The 21,315-nt window shown below is 38.1% G+C and overlaps 4 protein-coding genes across 8 annotated transcripts; 1 reads left to right on the top strand and 3 right to left on the bottom strand.

Annotated features, from left to right (window-relative positions):
* The first annotated feature begins 221 nt into the window (after positions 1-221).
* On the top strand, positions 222-4,017 carry cnpy2 (canopy FGF signaling regulator 2). Its single transcript, XM_079342198.1, has 6 exons — positions 222-375; positions 567-673; positions 766-881; positions 1,931-2,128; positions 2,310-2,406; positions 2,526-4,017. Exons 2-6 carry the CDS (start codon positions 574-576, stop codon positions 2,567-2,569), a joined length of 555 nt encoding a protein of 184 aa, XP_079198324.1. The 5' UTR covers positions 222-375; positions 567-573; the 3' UTR covers positions 2,570-4,017.
* Positions 4,018-4,140: 123 nt separating this feature from the next.
* On the bottom strand, positions 4,141-9,583 carry LOC306822901 (uncharacterized protein). The gene is made up of 3 exons (XM_079342195.1): positions 9,552-9,583; positions 8,931-9,034; positions 4,141-8,723 (listed from the first exon to the last, which is right to left on the bottom strand). Exons 2-3 carry the CDS (start codon positions 9,011-9,013, stop codon positions 4,685-4,687), a joined length of 4,122 nt encoding a protein of 1,373 aa, XP_079198321.1. The 5' UTR covers positions 9,014-9,034; positions 9,552-9,583; the 3' UTR covers positions 4,141-4,684.
* A 2,104-nt stretch (positions 9,584-11,687) lies between these two features.
* Positions 11,688-13,369, bottom strand: LOC306822902 (EEF1A lysine methyltransferase 3-like). 2 transcript variants are annotated; one of them, XM_079342197.1, is made up of 4 exons: positions 13,289-13,369; positions 12,821-12,984; positions 12,618-12,729; positions 11,688-12,285 (listed from the first exon to the last, which is right to left on the bottom strand). In XM_079342197.1, the coding sequence occupies exons 2-4, from the start codon at positions 12,980-12,982 to the stop codon at positions 11,897-11,899; spliced, it is 663 nt and encodes a 220-aa protein (XP_079198323.1). In that variant the 5' UTR covers positions 12,983-12,984; positions 13,289-13,369; the 3' UTR covers positions 11,688-11,896. The 2 variants fall into 2 exon arrangements, with proteins under 2 accessions (XP_079198323.1, XP_079198322.1); XM_079342196.1 differs by lacking the exon at positions 13,289-13,369 and having other exon boundaries at positions 12,821-13,135.
* A 707-nt stretch (positions 13,370-14,076) lies between these two features.
* stx16 (syntaxin 16) lies at positions 14,077-20,572 on the bottom strand. Of its 4 annotated transcripts, none has more exons than XM_079342042.1 (9): positions 20,079-20,572; positions 17,781-17,792; positions 17,565-17,672; positions 17,243-17,383; positions 16,970-17,132; positions 16,742-16,830; positions 16,123-16,266; positions 15,843-15,923; positions 14,077-15,546 (listed from the first exon to the last, which is right to left on the bottom strand). In XM_079342042.1, exons 1-9 carry the CDS (start codon positions 20,238-20,240, stop codon positions 15,445-15,447), a joined length of 1,002 nt encoding a protein of 333 aa, XP_079198168.1. In that variant the 5' UTR covers positions 20,241-20,572; the 3' UTR covers positions 14,077-15,444. The 4 variants fall into 4 exon arrangements, with proteins under 4 accessions (XP_079198168.1, XP_079198166.1, XP_079198165.1 ...); XM_079342040.1 differs by having other exon boundaries at positions 20,160-20,571; XM_079342039.1 differs by having other exon boundaries at positions 20,115-20,571.
* Positions 20,573-21,315: the final 743 nt, after the last annotated feature.

A 21,315-nucleotide genomic window follows, 5' to 3' on the forward strand; every position in this document is an offset into this window, starting at 1 on the left:
GCTAATTAAATTAGCTAGTTTAGTGCTAATTAAATGCTACATGTGGCTCTTTCAAAATGTAGAAAATATAAATAACATTTGATTTGACATTAGCTTTCTCATGTCACTTTACAAGTTATTTAAATTTAACTTCTTAAATTCACTACTTGTACCCTCTGTGGCTTAAATTTAAACTAAATAGCTTTTAAACAAGGTGCCCACTTTCAACAGGTCTGACGGTTGCCTTGGTAACCGCAAATCGGGAACAGCTTCCTGGTCACGCGAGGGCGCTGTCTCCAGCGAGGCTCCATTCTGTCCAGCAGCTACGTCATCTACGTCACCACATTTCAGCGTGGAAAAGCGTGACGTTGGTCTCGGAAACGCTGCAAGAAACTTGTAAGTAAAACGAAAAAGTTAGCAAAATGTGTATTTTTTTGTGTCTGAAGCATTCTCTGCCTCACAGCCAGCCAGTTGAACATGAAGATTGTTTAAAAGGTGTTCAAAGAGATCAGCGGATAATTGGACACTTGATCGAGTCTTGGCCGGCTGATGTGGCAGCTTGAGTTGTGATGAAATCTGTGTTTCAGATGCAAGATGAGAGAAGTGGCTGTTGTGCTCGCATCGTGTGTGTTTCTGTGTTTCCTCCCGAGCTGCAGCCAAGCAGCCAGACAAGGACAGGACATCAGATGTGGAGGTACTTTGTAATATCTCAGCCACCAGTTCAGTTTTTAAAAAAAAAGACAGAAAAACCAGCCCTAACTAATGTGTCTTCTTTGCTCCCCGCAGCGTGCAGGGCTCTCGTAGATGAGATGGAATGGGCCATTTTCCAGATAGATCCAAAGAAAATGATCCAGACGGGTTCCTTCAGGATCAACCCAGACGGAAGCCAGTCCATCAGGGAGGTAATGTAGTAATCTGGGGGTGCATTCGGATTGTCCCTCCTATCTACTTTTACTATCCACTTTACTTTCTTAAGTGAAGGTGTTAGGATCGCGTTGTTCTGACAATCCGACCGCATTTCCACTAAGCGACGTCATAATGTGACGGCGGCGGAGGTCAGTGACGTGGGTCTGCCATGGTGAAACTACAGTTCTCAGAAAATGGACTAGAAATATTCATCTAAAAATCATTCCCCCTGTGTCTTCTTTCTGTTGAAATAATCCTTATTACCAAGAGGTGTGAATGAAAATTTAAGGTAGGATATATAAGATACCAGGATACTTCACTCTGACTCTCCTTTTTATAAACAGTATTTTATAGGCCTATTATAATTTCTCGTATTAAATCAACATCAAAGAACAGCAAAGCATCTTCACTAAACGTCATACAAGAATGTATAAAAGCAATGTTCATCTTCTTCACACACACAAAATAAAAAATAAATACTAAGGCAGTTACTCATTATAAGTCAAATAAATATCGAAACCAAATGCAGATGGTCTCCACAGAGAACAAAAAAGATTGATCAGTTTTGGACTTTTTTAATTTTTATTAAACAAGACACTGAATGTTTTCTTATGAACACTTGTTAATACTTCTAATGTTTATTAAATAAGTATAAAATAAAAACAATCCAGAAATTAATCGGCAGATTAGTTAACATTCAACATCATCCTGAATATCAGATCTACTTTATTTTCCCCCAAGGGAAATTTAACTTGGACTCTTGGGCCATATTAGAGGTCCTGCAGTTAAATCTAACAGCCTAATGCTAATATCTGATAGTGGTAGTGATAGTGTATGTATAATGAATGTGTCAGTAGCTACCTGAGTCAGACTGTGATATTTGCGTCATTATTCTTTGATCAGATACTGGCACATTCATTTTTTTTTCTGCCTCATTCAGGGAAAGTTATACAGCTGCTTGTACTTAAATCGGTTTGTTTAAGAATTTAATACTTTACCCTCACATCCTCCTTTAATTCAGATTTTTTTTTTGTTATGCCTCCAGGTTCCTCTGGCTCGCTCAGAAGGAAACCTCCTTGAGCTGATGGAAAATGTGTGCGAGAGGATGGAAGACTATGGGGAGCACAAAGATTCTCTCACAAACAGGAATTCCTACATTAGGATAAAATCTCGAAGTGGTGAAGTCATGGACTTGTCAGAGGCCACACTAGATTCAAGAGTTACATCCAGTCTAAAATTTGCAGTGAGTAGAATTTTTGCCCTTCAAGAAATTCTGCTTAATTTTCTTCCTGATGCATCATCATGTGTTTGAACGTTTGTGGCTGTGAAGGGAAACAAGCAGGTCGTCAGAACTAGAATACTTTTTATCCTACCAAGTCTCACTGCTTATATTTTTTATTTTGTTTTTCTAATTTTTTCTCAAGTGTGAAACGATTGTTGAGCAGAATGAGGATGAAATCATAGAATTCTTTGCTCATGAGACGGAAAATGTCAAAGACAAGCTCTGCAGCAAGAGGACAGGTATGTTTTTTTTCTTCTGTGTTTAATGCGGTTTTACACTCTTGTCGATTCATCTTGTTCATTTTCCTCTGCAACATGTGTATCTAAACTCACTGTATTTTTTCTTGTGTTCTCTGCAGACCTTTGTGACCACGCTTTGAAAATACCCCATGACGAACTTTGATATTGTCTTACAATTCCTGTCATCTCTCATCAGCCCCTCAGATGTTCGGTGCTATAATATTTTCAGTTATCCCTTTCACTTGTTAACACTTGTGTAGAGGAAGATTTACACAAAAAAGTTATGTAAAATAATAAAAAATAGACCTGAAAATGTGAGAATTTGAGGACCAGTTAACCATTTATTGGCAATATCTTTTTAAACGTTCTTGTCACGTTTACATATTTTAAGTTATTTTACTTGTGAATATTTTACATTATTTAAAAGGTCCAGTCTTGAAGAGTTCTTTATGAGATAAACTCTAACTGAATGGGTGAAAGCAGACTTCCCAGTAGATAAAGGATTTCTTACAGGATGCTTTGTGTATACTGTACATGGTTACTTTAATTTAAGAAAAGAACTAAGTGATCATGTAGAAATTTGTCAAATGGTCCTTCAGTCTTCATTTGTGCTCAATCCAAATTAGTTAAATTCAAATAGCACATTTGGTTTAAAGATAAACTGTAGAGCATAGCAAGACATTAGTGATTTATGCAACTTATTTAATGATTGGGCATCTACAATGATTTTTCACCAATGAAAGTGTCATTGTCAAGAGTTACAATTTTAGTTTCAGTAGAAAGTTTTGAATGCTCACTTATATTTATTGATCACAGAAAAAAAATTGTTTCAGCTCTGCCTTCTTGTTTTGGTAAACATCCCTTACTAAAAAAATTTGTAGTAACTATAACTAGGAAAGTTACACGTTTTCAGATACTAGTCTACCACTGAAAATCAAACTCATGAAAGATGAATCCAGTTTACCAATCAGCCTCAAGTATCGTCACTGTTTAAGTGAAATGTATAAAAATTACAAGAAGATTAGATGGTTCTATGTTTGGGTGTTACATGCATATGACCCTGTCTTTTCCACTTGAGAAATGGACAGCTGAAGATTTATTTGAAGTTTCAGGAAGCAAAAAAGGGGAATCAATGTGCTTTAACCACTGCTTGATGCAAAACTTCTAATACCACCAATAATGTGTTGCTTCCAGTGGCCCGTACATGATTTCAAGTCAAATTAAAAAAATTATATATACTGTATATGCTTCTTGAAGAAATGTTACAAATCTTCTTTTCATTGAACACTTTGAAACCTAGCAGAAATACCCTTGAATTGTGAAATAAAGAAGGTGATATATTAGTTTGGTTAGATTTTCAACAGTTGTACAGCACAACACGGAAGACTGGTCAAATGATTCTAAAGTAACTCCACTAGAGTGTGCCACCGCACCACCTACCACCGAATTACACAACACCCACTCAGTTAGAAACAGTGTTGTACTGTCAACAACAAAGGTCTGAAAGTGTTTTTGGTATAAATTATTTTTAAATGTGTGAAAAATAGAACTTGCTGTCTTATGTGAACATTACCCTGTATTTGTTTTTTTTTTATAAATTTGGTAAGTTTTTTTCTGTATCTGTCTTGTCTTTAATACACAATATTTTTCCAACAATGACAACAGGTTGACATTCTAATTGTAAACTAATATTCACAGTGCCTCAATCATAAATCTGTTCAGTCGTTAAATGATGCCTTTGAATATTAAGAATCTGTGTTTTCTGAGGTTTGGAAGTCCCAAAGTCTTAAGTGAGTCAGGTGACACAAACTAAATGACTCTGAAAGACATTAAACATGCTATGATTCTTTGTTAATCTACCTGGTTATTAGATTTTTGGAATGAAATATAACCCCATCCTGACATATTTTCAGAAAACGTAATGTTTTATTAAAGCCATTCCATAATTGCACACCAGCTGTATTACCTCACATTCTTAGAAATGGCAGACACAGAAATTAATGTTTTGAGAAAGTGTATCACTACATCTAATCCAAGAAAGTTTGTCACACACATTTTGTTTAGATATGTTGGATTTCTCTACAAACGTCAACACTTATCCATCTAAAATGGAAAATCTTGTATTTTACTCAAACTAAAGCCTCTGTTAGAAAAGCAGCTGTGAATACGACTGAAAAATAGCTGACACTCATTAGGCACAATAAAACATGGAGATGACACAGTTGTTAGAGGTCAATTTCAATAAGGGTCAGTGTTATACATTCAATTACAAGTTCACTTACTCACTTTCAGTCTTCCCTTCTGAAGCTGTATCAATTGAAGGCTCAGAAACCTCATCTTTTTGCTTTGTTTTTGTAATTTCCAATGCTTCGATTGATCTATTTTCCTCAACAAATGGAGAATCGTCACTACATCTAGATTTTTTTACACTCTCTTCTTCATCATTATCCCTCTCATTCCTAGCTGCAATGTAGTTTTTTTCTTCGCAGGATAAACATTGCCCTTCCTCGGGATTCTGAACGTTTTCGTATTCCTCTTGGTCGATATCTGTCCTAGCGTCAGGCTCTGATCCTTCAATCTCATCATCATCTGCAACTAAGACAGTGTCTCCAGAGCCTTGGCTACTTGTGCTACTACTGCAAGACAGAGTGTCTTCTTCAGGATGTCCAAAAGACTCTGGACTCTGCTTGATTTGTCCCTCCTTAACTTCATCAACACTTCCTTCCGTAGAAACCTGTTGTCTGGCTTTATCAGTGATTTTCTTCTTAGACTTAATGTTCTCTACCCCTTCTGGATAACCTAAGGCTTCAGCCCTGATTTCTGGATCCCACAGCTCACTCACATCCTCCTCCTCGTTCTCAGAGTCAGGTGCTGTATGTTTCCTGATGCGATTTACTGCATCCCGCAGCAACCTCGGATACTGGGGCTGTTCTTTCAGGGTTAAATCAGGGGAATCCATTATAAATCTTTCTTCTGGTAAAGGGGGAGAAGAGCTGAGATGCAGGACTGTGGGTATAAAGGAGGAAGATGATGGCTGAATATATTCTTCACCCGACTCCAGATAAAGAGGAGGAGGGAAAATTTCTAGGATGTCCCCAGCAGCATCAGCATCCACATCAGATTCAAGATCTGATGAACACAAAAGAGAAACTAACTCTTTGACTGGTTTGTTTGGTGCATGTGATGAAAAGGGTAAGAGCCTCTCCAAATGTGATGGAGATAAAGAGCAAGGTGAGGGAGGACAGGAGTCACGAGTGTCAGTCAGGGGTCCACTGTTCTGTACTATTGTAGTCTCCATTTGAGTTTGGGAGTCCCTTGCATTGCCTATGGATAATGTATTTTGTAAAACACCTGTAAGATCCTCAGTGACTTCTTCAGGTTGTTGCTCTACTGTCATGTTTAAATCTTTTGCACAAGCAACATCCTCTGCTTGGACCCATTCAAATTGTGGAAAATTGAACTCGACATCATCTTCCATAGTAGGGCCTGTGAGATCTTTATCAACTTCTGTTGTGTTTTGTTCATTGGTGGTAATGCTCTCTTTCACACAAGAAACATTATCTGATTGGCAAACAGTCTTCTTTGTCACCCACTGATCTGTCATGTCTTCAGTAAGGGCATTGATGATCCCATTATTTATTGGCTGTGATAATTCACCCCGTTCATTTTGGTCCTCTGCTCCACTGGAAGAAGCTTTTACAGCTTGATCAATTAAATCAAGAGAAGGGCTTGGACATGTGTCTGTTTGGGTAGTTGAGCTCTCATTTGATAGAAGTGGAGGTGGCAGTTGCTCTGGTGGTGTGTTGTTAGAACATAAGATTTCTGAATAAGGAGCTTGATTTTCCACAGAATCAAGGTCAGTTAAGTCAGGATGTTGAGGAAGGGTATCACTTTCTAAAGGCAGATTTTTGTCCTGACCCTGCTCAGTCATATTGTCTTTCTCTGCAGATTCAAGCGGATGATCATTTGTCATTTCATTTTCAAGTGAACATTTAATGTCATTTTTGAGGTGGGAGACATCAGACCCATGAGACACATGCTTCTTTATTCCTAGACTGTCTTCACATTCTTTCTGAATGTTGACTTCATTATCCGTTTGCAAACAAACTGCATCCTCAGTTTGGCTAACAACCTCTGTTGGATTCTTTGACTGCGCCTCCTCTTTTGTGTCCTCTTGGATTTGATCCACTGCGTCATCATTGTCAATTCCAGTTGGAGAAAGGCAGCTTTCTTTGTTTTCCATGAATGAGTCAAAAAGTGACACAGGGTCTTCAGATTTCTGTTCGGTGATGCAGTCTTGTAAAGGAATTCCTAGTATCCTTTCAGCGCGCTCCACCATGGTTTCCCTGTCAGAAACTAAAGATAATAAAGAGCAGGGGAAGAATCCAATTCCCCCCTCAGGTTCCTTTTTCTCTCCAAGATCTGATTCTTGTTGAGTCTCAAGCTCTTCAATAAGATGCAAGGGGGTTGAGTCTGAGTTTTGGTCTGATGTCACTTCTTGATTTAGCTGACTGTTTGATTGTTCAACTCCTGAAGGTACAGTCGAGAGAATGTCAAGGGGACTCTCTTCTGTGTCTGGCGTGGAGTTTAAATAGTGAACATGCTCTTTCTTTGGTGATGGTATCAGTTCCATTTTAACAAGTACACAGGTTGTGTCTATAACCAGAAGGCCATTACTGTCCCCTGATTCAGATGCTTCTGTGATGTCCAGTCTCCTTACTTCAATGTCAATTGGATTTACTTTAACAGAGTCCTCTTTGTTTTCCAAAAGATTTGATTCCCCTTCCTTGTTGATTACTGTGGAGAATTCAGTTAAACTCTCAGTTTCAGTTCTGCTTGTTGAACTAGGCTCCCTCCACAAAGGGTACTTGACTGACACAGGCTGCACTGTCTGAGAAACCTGACTCCCAAATGAAGTATTGGCATAACTTTCTACACAACTTGGTATTTCCTCCTGTTTTGCTTGGAGACTTCTTGAATCTGAAGTATTTGACTGCTCTTTCATTGCTGGCCCTCTGAAGTCTACTTCATCTGCCACTTTGTCACCATTGTCCCTGAGATGCTCAGAAAGCCCTGCTGATTCTGTGTTTTCAATGTTTGCTTGGGAGGTACAAAGTGGCAAAGAATTGGTTTCTGCTGTACCCGCTATTCGAGAGACCAAGCAGAATATGGTCATCCCTCCCTTCTTTTTATTTAAACTGAACTTCCTTCCTTCAATGACTTTTGAGGAAGGCTCCTCATTTATCGTTTTATTCTGAACAGCTTGTAATACCTGTGGCTGTTGTAGAGACAACATAACCATGTGCTGTACGTTTGTTGTCTGAATACTATCGTGGCTGCTTTCCTGTAAAGACTCTATTTCCTGTTGTCTGTGCTTGAGTCTGTCAAGATCGAGAAAGGTTTCAAAGTTTTCATCTGGTTGTGCAAAGTCCTCTATTTCAATTTTTCGTTGACATAGCAGATCTTCAGAGACATCCTGATCTTGGAGTTTGGGTTGTGGCCAGTATGATTGTCTCTTACCTTCCTTCTCTAAGCTAGTATCCCATTGTTGCAATGCAGGTGAACTTTTGTGTGGGCTGTTGTAGGGAGGGGGAGCAATATAGCCAGGAGGCTGACTAAACCTTCTTTGGTTGCTGGTGTTTTCTTTCATGTCCCACATGTGTGCTGTGTCTCCGGCTGAGGTTTGTGATGCATAATGGGTTGGACCTTGTTGTCTCCCTCCTCTATCCCTCTGTCCTGATTCTCTGATGTTTGCAGATTGTACAACTTGTTGCAGTATTTCTACTTGAGGATCTGTGGCTCTCCTGCTGTTGTCTCTCTCTGGAGCCCTTCTCTCTACCAGCCCCTGAGAGGCACCCCTCAACTCTGCCTCTATCCGTTTCCTTCTTGGAAGTGAATGGCTGTATCGTGCTGCCCAGGCCTCCAGCTCTCGATAGCTGTTGTTGCTCCTCTTATTTAAAACCTCCTGGTTCTGGCGGATGGGACTACAGGACTCCCACCTCCTATGCCATCCTTCCCTTTGATATCCTCTCTCATATTCCCTTGCTGCTTGTTGAGCTGCTGGCCACTCTCTGTCTCTAGCTTCGTGCAGCTGAAATTCTCCCAGATCCGGGTGCTGCTGATGATAACGGTCAAGAATGAAAGGGAATTGAGATGAAGTCGAGCTGGTCAAATCTTGCTCTGTCCAGTTAAAATAGCCATGTGGCGCCCCTCCTGTTCTTGATCCTGGCGCACTCCAGTAACTGGGCTCCCTGCCTTGATCTTGTTGTGTCCTGTAGTACAATGGAATTTGGGATGCCTGATGTCTGTCATGGTAGCTGCAGGTAAAGTGGTTGAAAAATTGCAAAGTAAACTGAGATTGTTTCAAAATGCAATGATAAATGTCACATTTAATTATCTGATATGCTGAGTTGATACTTAGTATCAAGCTAGATGACAATTTTTTTTATTTTTTTTTATTTTGTCAAACAAGCTAAGCATATTGTCCAAAAAAACTCAAACTGTTTTTATAGCACTCAACTCACGTATGTGCACAGTTTCTCCCAGGAACTGTACCATATTTTGAATAAAGAGGCAGTTGCCCCTGATTCTCAGTCCAAAACTCCATCCTTGAGTCCGATACACAGATCTAAAACAATAAATCAAAGAAAACGTTTATTTATAATATAAAGTCATTTTAAATTGAGAGGTTTTTTACAACTGCGAAAAGTACACAGGATTTGTTAAATGTGCTCAATTGAGTTTTAGATTTTCAAATTTGAAAGTTGGAGAAATGAACAGATTTGGTGGTATATATTCAGAACTGTATACACAAACTGTGCTCAGAGGAACATTTGGTCCCTGGAACACTGTTTGAATATAAAATGCTTCATGAGAAGTTATAGTAGTGGGCCAGCAGCAGTGAAACCGCAACTCTCCTGGTAGTTTCTAACTCCGGAACAGTGTTCCAGGGAAACATTTTTTTCCTTTGATTTAAATTTGTGTATTTAGTTCATAAAATAAAACAGAATTGTTTCACTTCTCCAACTTTCACATTTCACTACCAAATTCTACATAGTTCACATTTAAATAAAAAAAATCCTTACATGCAGTTGAGATATTGTATCATATTAAAAGTGAAAAAGGAAGGAACACATATTTCATACCTTGATTCAGATTATAATCCGTGCTACTCGTGAGATGATGTGAGGTCTAATGAATTCCAAACAGGACAACTTGTTTTTAAAGGATGGTTAGTTTTCAGCCCCCCTCCCACTACACACTATGTAAGCCCATCCTCCTCTAATTAAACCATCACACCCAGTTCAAATACTACTTACTTACTTACACATTTGTTTTTACAAATTCTATCTGAAGATGCATTAGTACTCACAACAGCCATACAAAACTAAAATGAGAGCATCATATAATACATGATTTTTAATACAAAATAAACTTGCAAGAGATAAAGTCAAATATATTAATGAAGATAGATAACACAGTTGTTATAGATTCAGCTAAAATGCTTTTCTTTTTACATTCTTGCATGGGGATTTATGGAAAATTTGCTATCACGTTACTGTAAAAGAAACTCCACAGTAATAATTGGAAAATTTCTCAAACTGATGCACAACCCCATTTTAAATTTACAAAAAAAACGTAGTTTATGTTGTTTCATATTGGCTCAAATGGCACTTTGTAAAGTTTTCATAAATGTGTCCAATGATAAGGTATGACAACAAAGCCAATGAGCCACACTTTGACAGGCATGTGGTCAGTGCTCAGTTTGATGGTGGGCAGACTCTGCATGGAGATACGATCTGTTGTTTTGTCGGCTGAATTGTTGCAGACAGAGAAACGGACAGCGGATGCGTTGTGTCCCTTTCTTTGTAACTCTCCAGCGTGACAAACAGGCTTTCCTTCTCTGAACAGAAAGGCTGTACATCAGCAGTGATCAGGAGAGAGGGGATGAAGTGCACACAGACAGCAGGCTGCGTGAGGGCAATCTGTTGATGTTGACAGAATAGATGGGGATGGGATGTACTTTATTTTGGAATTTTATATCTCAAAGAAACAATATTGTATTGGATATCAACAGCTTATATACCAACAGAATATGAGTAGTGATTTCCATACCAGCCTGGGTTCATATGTAGGGAAATCATTTTAGATGAAAAAGGAAGCATGGTTTATTTTGTTTTTACTATTTTAACACAGCCAGTTAATTTGCTCATCGGGATTTGCCAGTTGATCACATTTTAATGACAGTGACCTGGCAACTTAAAGTGAACACTCCCAAAGATTGAATCACAATGTCATGAAATGTGGCCTAACCCTGATCAAAACATATAGTGTGAGTGTGATGTCACTTTTTCAGTAGAGTTTCACCCACCTAAAACCAGTAAGAAGCCCAAAAGAAAAACCCTAAAAAATTCACAATTTAGCAGACACTGTTGTCCAAAGCAATGTTTACAGGGTTAGTACAATATAAACAAGGCTCTAAAGAGGAGGAGACAATGTCAGTAAGTGCAAATGCACAGCTTTGGGTTCAATGCTGAAAGGAAGTGCACAGAGGGAAAGCATAGTTTGTTTTTAATTACATCTCCTGATAATAAAAAGTGTTTTAACTTTCACAGATGTGTAATATTCATGTGGAAATAATCACTCATGGTATGAAGAATTGGTTACCTCAAGTGTGTATTTAAAAAGATGGTATGGATTAGGGTATGGTATAAAGTTAAAAACTATTTTTGTTTTAATACATGTTTTAACTAATCACACTTATGACATGTTTGTAAGACAATTGCTTCATTACCAGAGTATTAAAGAAACTTTACATATATAATATAAGTCAAATAGACCTTTTCCTTTGCCTGAGTTTTCATGTTTTGTTTTGTTTTCACAACTCTGGACGTTTCTGGGCGGGGAGCTGGTGTGTTTCCTCCAACCAATGACACCCTGAGCGGATACTATTCAGCTTTTAGACCCAAACCGCTGAATATGCCAGATGTGGACATCGGGGTAAAGAACAGAAAATATTAAGGTGAAAAGCCACACAGATAAAGCTCATCCCGAACGAGGGTGAACCTTCTGTAGGCTATTGGAGATCATGGTGTAGGCCTGCTTTCTTTTGGATAGGCAGTTGCAAATCACTGTGCAGAAATTGTGCGCTTCTTTTAGTGCTGAGCCCAGGAGGAGGGGCACAGTTTGAATGTTGTGTTAACAAGGTGAATCCCACAATGCTACTGACTCTACCTTTTTGTTCTAGACCAGCATTTGGTTGACAGAAACTAGATACAGAGTAACAATAAACTCTTTATTGTTATTTGGAATTTAAGCCCCTTGATATAGATGTCAAATAAACAGTTGTGCCTGATGCAAATTGTGGTATTTGCCTCGTAGGTTTGTTAAATATGAGGTTTGTAGGCATTACATTAGAGTAGTCAACATGTGTCAGTATAAAAATTCATTTAGTATAAGGTCTGTAGCAGGTTGCCCCTGCGTTCAGGTTTTACTTTAGAGATGCCCTGTAAATGTTAATGTTTTGATTTTCATCATGCTTCAAAAGCTCCACATTAAATATGCCTGGCAGATATTCCTCATAGAAACGTTGAGTCTTGTGCTCTTCACGCATCTTAGATGATAGATATACCAGGCCTCTGCTCTTGCACAAATGAGCTAATGTTTCTACTAACAGTGAGTAAGTTTCTGGAAGGTAAATGATATCTGAACAAAGAACCAGATCCCAGTCAGAGGGAAACTTCATTTGGTCCTCCCCCCAGGACAGAGGGAGGATGTTAGGAAGGGAGAAGGGCCAACCATTGGCTGGAATGTTAGCAGATACGTTGGCCTGAAGTTGTGGAATAGCCAAAGGAAGATCTGTGAGTGTCACTGCTGCACCTGAAAGGTAAAGAAATCTGATTTGAATGTGTTGATAATAAGCCCTTAAATCATAAAGCTTTAGATTTTGACATATCTTATTTCCAGATGGCTGCATCTCAGAAAAGTAATCAAACTTATAATTTTTAAATAAATAAATAACTCAGATATTTTGACGCTGCTTAATGAGTTAGATATAAACAACAACTCCTACTCTGACAGCTGCAGTCATAGACTGAAACAGAATCACATATCTATGTAAGAGGTTGGTTGACACGAGGACACAACTTTTACTGAACAAAAATCCCGTAAATATTCAGGAGCACATACTGATCAATAACATGAAGACATACCCATGCGCGCTGCCAAAATACCGACCACACCGGTCCCTGCTCCCAGCTCAATGATGCGCTTTCCTCTCAAATCCACCGACTGATCCTCAAAGTAACAACATAGCTGTAAGGCCTGTGCCAACATACAAATACATTGTCAGACAAAAGTCACACAGGGAGAACGGATATTTTCTCAACTTCAACAAAACCAGACTGGTTCTTACGGCCTCCCAGACCGGGGCAGCCACGCCGAGGTTTGCACCGAACACCTGTCTTATCTTCAGCTCGTGCCCGCATAAAGAGTATGCAGTTTCTTGAGAAAATGTGTCTGCGAAGAGACGATCGTCAACAGGAAATGGGTCGTCTTCATCCCCATCAGAAATCATAGCTGGTATAACTAAATAAATTTAGTCGATTTCAAGACTGTAACATGCATAAGAACACCGTATGACAGTTCAACGCCTTCCAGGTCAGGCAATAGGCTATAGCATAAACAGACTAATAAAGCATTGAACTGTGTGACACAAAACAATCACACGTGAACATTTAAAAATGTGTTTACTCCTTAGTAGTGTGCGGCGTTGTTATTGTTGGGCAATTCGCCTTACATTAGTCATGTCGCGCGCTGTTTGTAATATTAGAGACGTTTAATATTTGAGACAGCATTTTAAGATCATGGGGAGGGACAATACCTTGACATTTTATCTATGTGCATTACTTCTATCGACTGAAACTGCACGTCGAATTATACGACTATAATCAAAGTTTAAAATAGGCTACATGGCTTTTACTTTGAAAATAAAATCATTTCCGGGTTACTGGACCTTTGGCTGCATTGGCGCTGCTTTTAACTATCTACACACTACCCTTAATGTTAACAGTCTGTGTGCGCTACATGTGAACAGGGAGGTAAATTCTTGAAACATTAAAATAATCAGGTGTGAAGAATGAGGTAGATTGCTCCGGTCAAAGTTTATTTGAAGGCTCTGAGCCCCTATCATATTTGAAACTCTGGTTTTGTTATTGAGGATGGATCTTCTGTAATCATATCAGAGAAAATCAGAGCAGTGAACCGCTCACGCTTTTTGCATTACTATAAATCATGATTATTGATTTCATTACTTCATTTACTGCTTTATCAAAGTGTGATCTTATAGTCACTCACTCCTCATGTATTAAGATTTAATTCTTGGCCAATTAACTAATTGTTTTCCAATTCAATTCCTTGAGTTTATCAATCATGGACAGTGTTTAAACGTTATTGCTTATTTTGTTGTGATCAAAAATGGAAAACTGGACTCATTTGATAATCACAGAAAAGGAGCAAATCTATACAATTGTGAAGCAGGAATAAGATGAGCGCTTTTACAGCCTGCATCGAATTAAAAATAAAATATTTCATGTTTGAAATATTTGTGGACAGTCTATTTTTTTTAAAGCTGTATTCCTATGTCAGGTCTGCAACTCCAAACAAGAAGCATCATGTTCAAGGTTTATTTGAAAAAAAGAAAAAAAACAAAAAATAAAACAAGTTGTCTTCTCATTCATTTTGTTTTAAAAACAAAACGTAATAAGAGTACCACTAGGACATGATTCGTTTTCACACTCACAACTTCACATCAATGACAAAGATGATTGAACAGAAGATTTGGATATGTTGAAGAAAGCTCTTCTTTATAGAACACAAGAACAGGTCAATCATTTCCAACACAGCCTGCTAAAAGCTACCATATCTGATTTGGAGAAAGAAAAAAAGACATATCATAATGTTGTCTTCATACGTATGCTTCAGTTGGACTACATCACAGTTTTCTATGTGGAAAGGACAATAACTGTTGAGTTTGTACTCCAGACACTCTTTACTCATCATACAGTAATTCTGTCTAATCCAGGATATCTTTGCACCTCTTGATGATTTGACGTTATTAAAAATAAATAAATCTTTTCATCATACAGATGACAGTAGTATTACATCCATAACACAGCCATCTTCGCCCTCAGGCCTTAATGTGCAAACTGCAAGAGTTAAAAAAAAGGTAGCACTTTATGCAAGGACCATGTGAAACAACACAACTTAACTTAAGAGGAGTATGTGATGAAAAGTGCAGCAGATGTGACATTATTTTAAATGAAGACTTAGACAGCTGTGTACATCCTCCCCAGGCCTACAGTGGAGTTACAACAATCAATAAATACATCGGGGAATTGAGTCATAAAAAAAGAAACATGTGGTCCTTTATCTGAAGGAATATATTTGGTACTGAATAACAGTTCTATTCACATCTATGACTGTCCTCGTTTGACAGTTTTACTGTTAAAGGTAAAATACTGAGCCAGGACATGAATGTAATGTTAAGATGCATATTTCTGTTTCACAAACATTTGTTTGTCACAGCTTCCTCACAATAAAAACAAGATGTTTGGGACGATAGTGGACAGAAACAAGGCATTTTCAAATGATTGTTACAGTTAGTGCTTTGAGTTCAAGCAGACAGGTCTCTGCTTTAGCATTTAAACATAGTGAGTCCATGTTTTATACACTACAAAGTTTTTTTTTTTTTTACCTTTTAAGACACCATGTCAACATACTGTAGTACAGAACTATAAACTTCTGCTGCAGTCTCTTTGCAATTGGGTGTTTCACATTTTAAAACAGCCAATCGCTCAAACGTTCTTTTTCATTTAAATAAACCACATAAGACCTCCACACAGACCAAAGTGCACCAGTAAAGAGATGTAGTTTTCATATTATTCATTTCTGAGAGGGTATGAAAGGCAGTAGAACCGAGACCGAGTCCAAGCACAACAAACACCCACACAGACAAACAAAAGCCAGAGGAATGCATCATTAAAACTTTGTTCCAAAAAGAATAATAATTAGAACAAAGACTATGACAAAGAGGATCAAAATGACCAACATCTTTCTGTTTTTCTTCTGATACTGTTCCGCCTGTAAAGGAACAAAAAAAGGAGTTATTTACTGCGTCTGACTGACTCTCAATTTCAAGGGCATACGCAAAACATGAAGTGTCTAATTAACTTGGGTTGTAATGGTTTGGGAACTAAGCATTTGTGGATCCTGTTTCTTGTCTTGCATGGTATCATAATTGTAACCTAGAAATCACACCACACCTTTATTAATAACCATAAGTGATCGAAACCAGAAACTGATTTCACTATAAATGTCCCTGTCATCGATTCAAAAAAGTCCAAATCTGAGTGTAGACATGCGCAATGTGTGTTTACCTTTTGTAACTGTTTAAGGCCATCTTCTGTTTTAACACAAGCCTGCTCCACATTGAAGTCAATTCTGTCAAGAACTGTGCCCTTGATGAGAAAAAGAAGAACATTAAGTAAGAAGATGAAGCTTTTATGTGTAAATCCAAACTGTGAAATGAATGAGTCAGAAAGCTCTACATTTGCAAGTCATTTGTGTCATAGAGAAAAGTGTACTCTTGTAGGAGGAGGATGACTGGACTCTATTATTTAATTCTGTGTGTGAGCATGTCAGGGCAGCTTTTAATACCTGTTCCACCACCATTCCAGCCAAGTCTCGGAAAATCTCATTCAGATCTGAGATAGACTGCACTATTTGTCGGATCTCCCTCTCTCTTTCTTCAACCATCACCGAGTTCTCCTCAACCAGCATCAGCTGATCATCTGTGAACCCCTGACGAGAAGAAATAAAAAGTAATTACTTTCTACTTGCACAAGTATTACTCTAAATGGTAAAACAGAGCACATTTAGCAGATACTGCTCAAACACATTTTGGTGAATTATTGATTAAACAGAGCTTTTAAGATTTTAAAAATAGCAGCACTGAGGAGTGCCTTTGGCCTAGCAGTTATGACAGGTGCCCAATTTACAGAGGCTTAAGACCTGGTTGCAGTGGCTGTGGGTTCAAATCAAATCCCAGCCTTTTGCTGCATGAAATACTCCTCCTGTCTATCTTCAGCTGTCCTATCCTATAAAGGCAAAAGGCCAAACAAACATTTGTAGTGTTTCTTGCACAGTTTATTTCAGTGGTATAAATGTACATGATCGTAGCATCATGTTTACCTATTTAAATCACAGTTGTATATCCTGAAAAGCTCTTACTACACATGCTGATTTTTGTTTTGTTTTTATGTAAATAATCAGATACCTTGTCATAGATAGCTAACTCTTCATCTTCTTCCATAAGGGGCCCAGAGTCAAAAAAGTGCTTTGATCTCTCTTCACGATTCTTCATACCTGGAATGTAAACAGAAATCCTGCTTAGATAACATGAAAAATCTTGAACAGAAGAGGATTATGAGCTATCTTGATGTAACAAACATGACAATGAAAGGAAGTGACTTTTTCAGTAGAACCACTTTACTGTAGTTCTTACGTTTTAGGTAACTGGACTGTGTGTATCTGAAATTGGTGGACAGCTCCTGCAGACTTTGGGCTAGCGATGAGACCACGTTTCTCAAAAGCCTCTCCTCCTGCTCGGTGCAGTGACCACAACGAGACTGCAAACCCGTCACAGCTCTCTGGCATCGATGAAACATCTGCAAGAAAAGAAAAAAAACCTTCAACATGAAATGACATTTTGAATCGTTGCTCAAGCAGAAACTTCTTTCTGCACACTGTATGTCAACTGCAATAACAATAGATGTACCTGTGTAATCTCCTGAGTAGTTATTTCTATTGCATGCTCCTCTTCACTACTGTCATCAAGCGTAGGACGATTCATGTGCTTGTCATGGAGTATCGCCAGTTCCTTCATCTTCTGCCGAACCCGGGAGATTTCATATTGGATCTTGAGGGAAATGTTGGAGATAAGAAGCTACATGACATGACGGTGTACAGAACTGACCAGAGCCATAAAAATGAAAATCATACTAGCTAAAAAGTAGAGGAATTCAAATTTTGATGCTCTTCTAAGGTTTAAGTCTGGTTAGCAGGAATAATATACAATGGCATCCAAAGTGTTATGTTACCTCATCCACCCCCTCTATCCATTTGGGGGGCAGTTTCTTAGTAACTCCAATGGCAGCTTCAGGATCCAGACTGATCCCTGACACCAGGGCCATTCGATCATCAGCCAACTTAAAAAACAAATGATTTTATTTCAACATTTTAAATTACGGTTTAACATGATGTTGAAGCATTTCATGCATCCCAAGTCACTGCACCACAAAGAAAAGTGACAGTACCTCATCAAGCTCCTAATATGATTGGCAGATAGCAGAGTGGTCCCATCCATTAGAGAACAAAGACAAGACGAGAAAGACAAAAGTTGCAGAAAGTTAGCCCCAGAAAATCAGAAACTGATACCAACATTAAGGTGCTCAAGAATCCAGTCCGAAAATGATTACAGATTTTGAAGTGATAATGGATATAAAGTAAAGTATTGTTTAAAATAATATTCTCAGTTAATTCATCATTGTCCCTCATATATAGTATCTTTATTGTGTCTAGCAAATTATTTTAAACCAGCGTGTAGAAGCTGGAGTAAGCTGAACATGTTCCTTCAAGGTATTTTAAAGCTAAACATCGCCGGCAGATTACAGCCGTATGTGGTTTTTCGTTGTGATTGCTCTGCTGTTGACTTAAATCAAGGTGAAATCCTACAGTACAAAAAAAAAAAAACATGTGCCGTACATTATTTTAGTCTCCACTTTTTTAGCTTGACTGCTCTGGAAATACTCCCTGATTTTAATTTGAAACAGATTTTTAACCAATTTAACCAATAAGTGAAGCGGTTTCTTCTCAGGGACATCGGTGGAATGTGCACAGACGTTTACATCAGCAGCTTTGATAGAATAAAACTTGACACAAAGACAACAATAAAACACAAACTATGCAATACGGGGGAGAAATTAAGATATTGAACATTTTGCACGTTACATTTTATATTTCCATTAAAACTGCATGACACATAATATGGTTGGTACTTTGAAACACTGTAAGAAATGTCCAGTAGGGACTGGAATGTTTTATAATGCTCTTTGATTTTGGTAAGAAAAGATTGTTTGCAAATACAGATTTTTTTCAAATAACTTTTAAATATATTATTTTGGTAAGGCCACTGAGTTCTGAACAAACTTGACAGTATGATGATGGTCTATATCAGGTAAACACCACTAAATCTATGCACAGTTAAAGATGATGAGGCATGCCATATATACAGAGATAAAATTGGGAGTAAAAAAAACAGGACCAATTGATGATGCTCTCAGATGATGTTACTGGGGGATGAATGAGTATTGTGTTTGCTCTCAGAAGGTCAATTAGCAGACACTGTTGGATCAGTTCATCAGCTGAACACAGCAGCTGCTCTCTCAAAGCGTGAGTCACTTCTTGAAAAAAGTTAATAAAATGTTCTCATCTCTGGAGTAGCAGACCACAAAGCTGGCTTGTCTTTATCATACAGAGGATGGTGATACTCCACGTGAACCGCAACACTCGCACTCTTCATTGTGTCACTCACAAAGAAAAACTCTAAGTTTATGTTCTTGCAGGAGTTTAAAGGTCTACACTCAGTCTACACACTGAGATTTAATAAGTTTTTGTTCACTTTGCTCAGTTGAAGAATACTGTATTTTCCAGGAGATACCCTGTGTGCTTACTCCAGGGGATCAAGCTACAATATTTCACTTGTTAAAATGTTCACATACACACACTCTTTACACTTCTGTGTATCCGGCACCTGGTCTGGAAACTTAAAGGGGAAATGTTATGAAAAATCTACTTTAACAGTGTTTTTGAACATATATGTTGGGTAACCTGAGAGTCTCTCGACCCACAAAGTATGAAATGATTCCACCTAGTCTTTTGTTTGTGGTCTGCTTAAGTTACCACACAGAGAGAAATGCTCTGTTTGAAATTTTCTCAGTTTGTGACATCACCAGTTGGAGTCTGGTAAGAAAAGTCCCTCCCCTCCCCTGGTATCTCCACCTCCTGCCTGGAGCTAAACTTCTGCGCAGGTCTGCCATTCTTTTTATTCTCGCTACAGAGGAGTGACATCTACAGGGAAAACTCAGGGGAGCTCATTACATTTAAAGACACACACACCAAAACAGAGCTTTCTGAGAGAGCTGGTTTCTACAGAGTCACAAACCTCCTCTGGGGCTTAATTCATGTTATATTTTGACCGAAGCACAGCACAGATGTTTCATTTAGACCACAGGAGACAGTTTGAAAAGTTGAAAAAAGGGGTATAATATGTCCTCTTTAAAGTGTCACACAATTTATTCTGCTTTAGGAAGCTAAAAAAGGTAAATCTCAAACATGATTTTTCATTTAAGAGAGAACGCATCCTATTTAATATACTAGAAATATATGATATTTCAGGTACAAGTAGATACCTATAGTCTCTGCTCAGTTCGAGTTAGTATCAGGGAAATAAAAGTCAGAGAGGAGGGGTATTTCGTTATAACTAGATGTAACTAGAGTATGACTAACAGCTACTTAGACACGTTTTATCTAGCTAACACTGGCTATATGCAAACAAACAGTAAAATGTCAAAACGATGCAGACCACTCACCGCAGCATTGCTACGTGTACTCAGACGGGGGTCGTATGTACTCACTTGCTCAGCCAATATCTGCCGGTTTTGGATAGCATTGTTCCGCATTAACAAGAAGGCATCGGTCAGTCGCCTAGTGGCCATGACTGCCTTGTAAGAGATCTAAATTATCGCTGGACTAAATGCGGATCGATTTATTAAATGATGTGCACCGCCAGCTTTAGCTTTAGCTTTAGCTGCGATGAAGAAAACTCACGATACAGCGCCTACAGTGGACAGGAAATGACCTTACTGATATTTATCTGCCGATCATCTATCATGCTTATGTTAAAAAAGTGAAACATGACCGAGTGTTTCTTCTCAAATTATTGGATTAAACTGAAGATGAGGGACGTTTTTTTTCGCTTTGGATATCTACGGAAGTAGGAGAACGTAAACACCAACGTAGACGTCGGCTTCTTCTTCTTCCTGTATCCATTTACTGCATCTGTCACCTGTAAGCTCTTTATCGCCACCTACTGTCATAAAGTCAGAGCAGAACAACGCGTTAAATAACTCGAAATATTGACTCAAAATATACAGATATAGAAATACCCTTATGATGAATGTAGTATGAAATATATTTGAATATTCTGTTCTTGTGAAGCCAAAGACAAGTTTCCAAAGAAATTCTCATGATATGTTTTGTTTTTTGCTGCAATTTTTTTTCATTTAAATTCACGGTGAATGGTTATTATCACAAACATTGTTTTAAGAAAATATTTCAACATTTTGCACTTTCATTAAACAAGATGATTCAGTATAGACTTGAACATAGTGTGACTGTGAACATTCACTGTAATGAAATTTTCAGTAAAGAAGACGGAATTATTGCATCTTCATGATCAATGTTTTTAGTATACATAAACTATGTCTTGCCTGTTTTCTTACCAATATATTCTAATATATTCTATTTTTTTCTAATTTGAGAGGTGTTTATTATGTATTTTTTTAACCTTTAAAACAGTTTTTAAAAAAGTACTGCAGAACTCCGATGTATTTATGTAAATACAGGTCAAATGTGCTTCACACACTTAAAAAGGTACACAAAGCATTCATCTTAATATCCATGATATGAACTGTCATATGTTGCCCTGTAGCTGCTATGTTATCTGTGCTATTGACAACCTGAATGTTTTCATACTGTTTTATATATCTGGAGGGTCGAAGAAAATGTTCA

The sequence above is a fragment of the Symphodus melops genome (assembly GCF_947650265.1).
Source record: "Symphodus melops genome assembly, chromosome: 4".
NCBI lineage: Eukaryota > Metazoa > Chordata > Actinopteri > Labriformes > Labridae > Symphodus > Symphodus melops.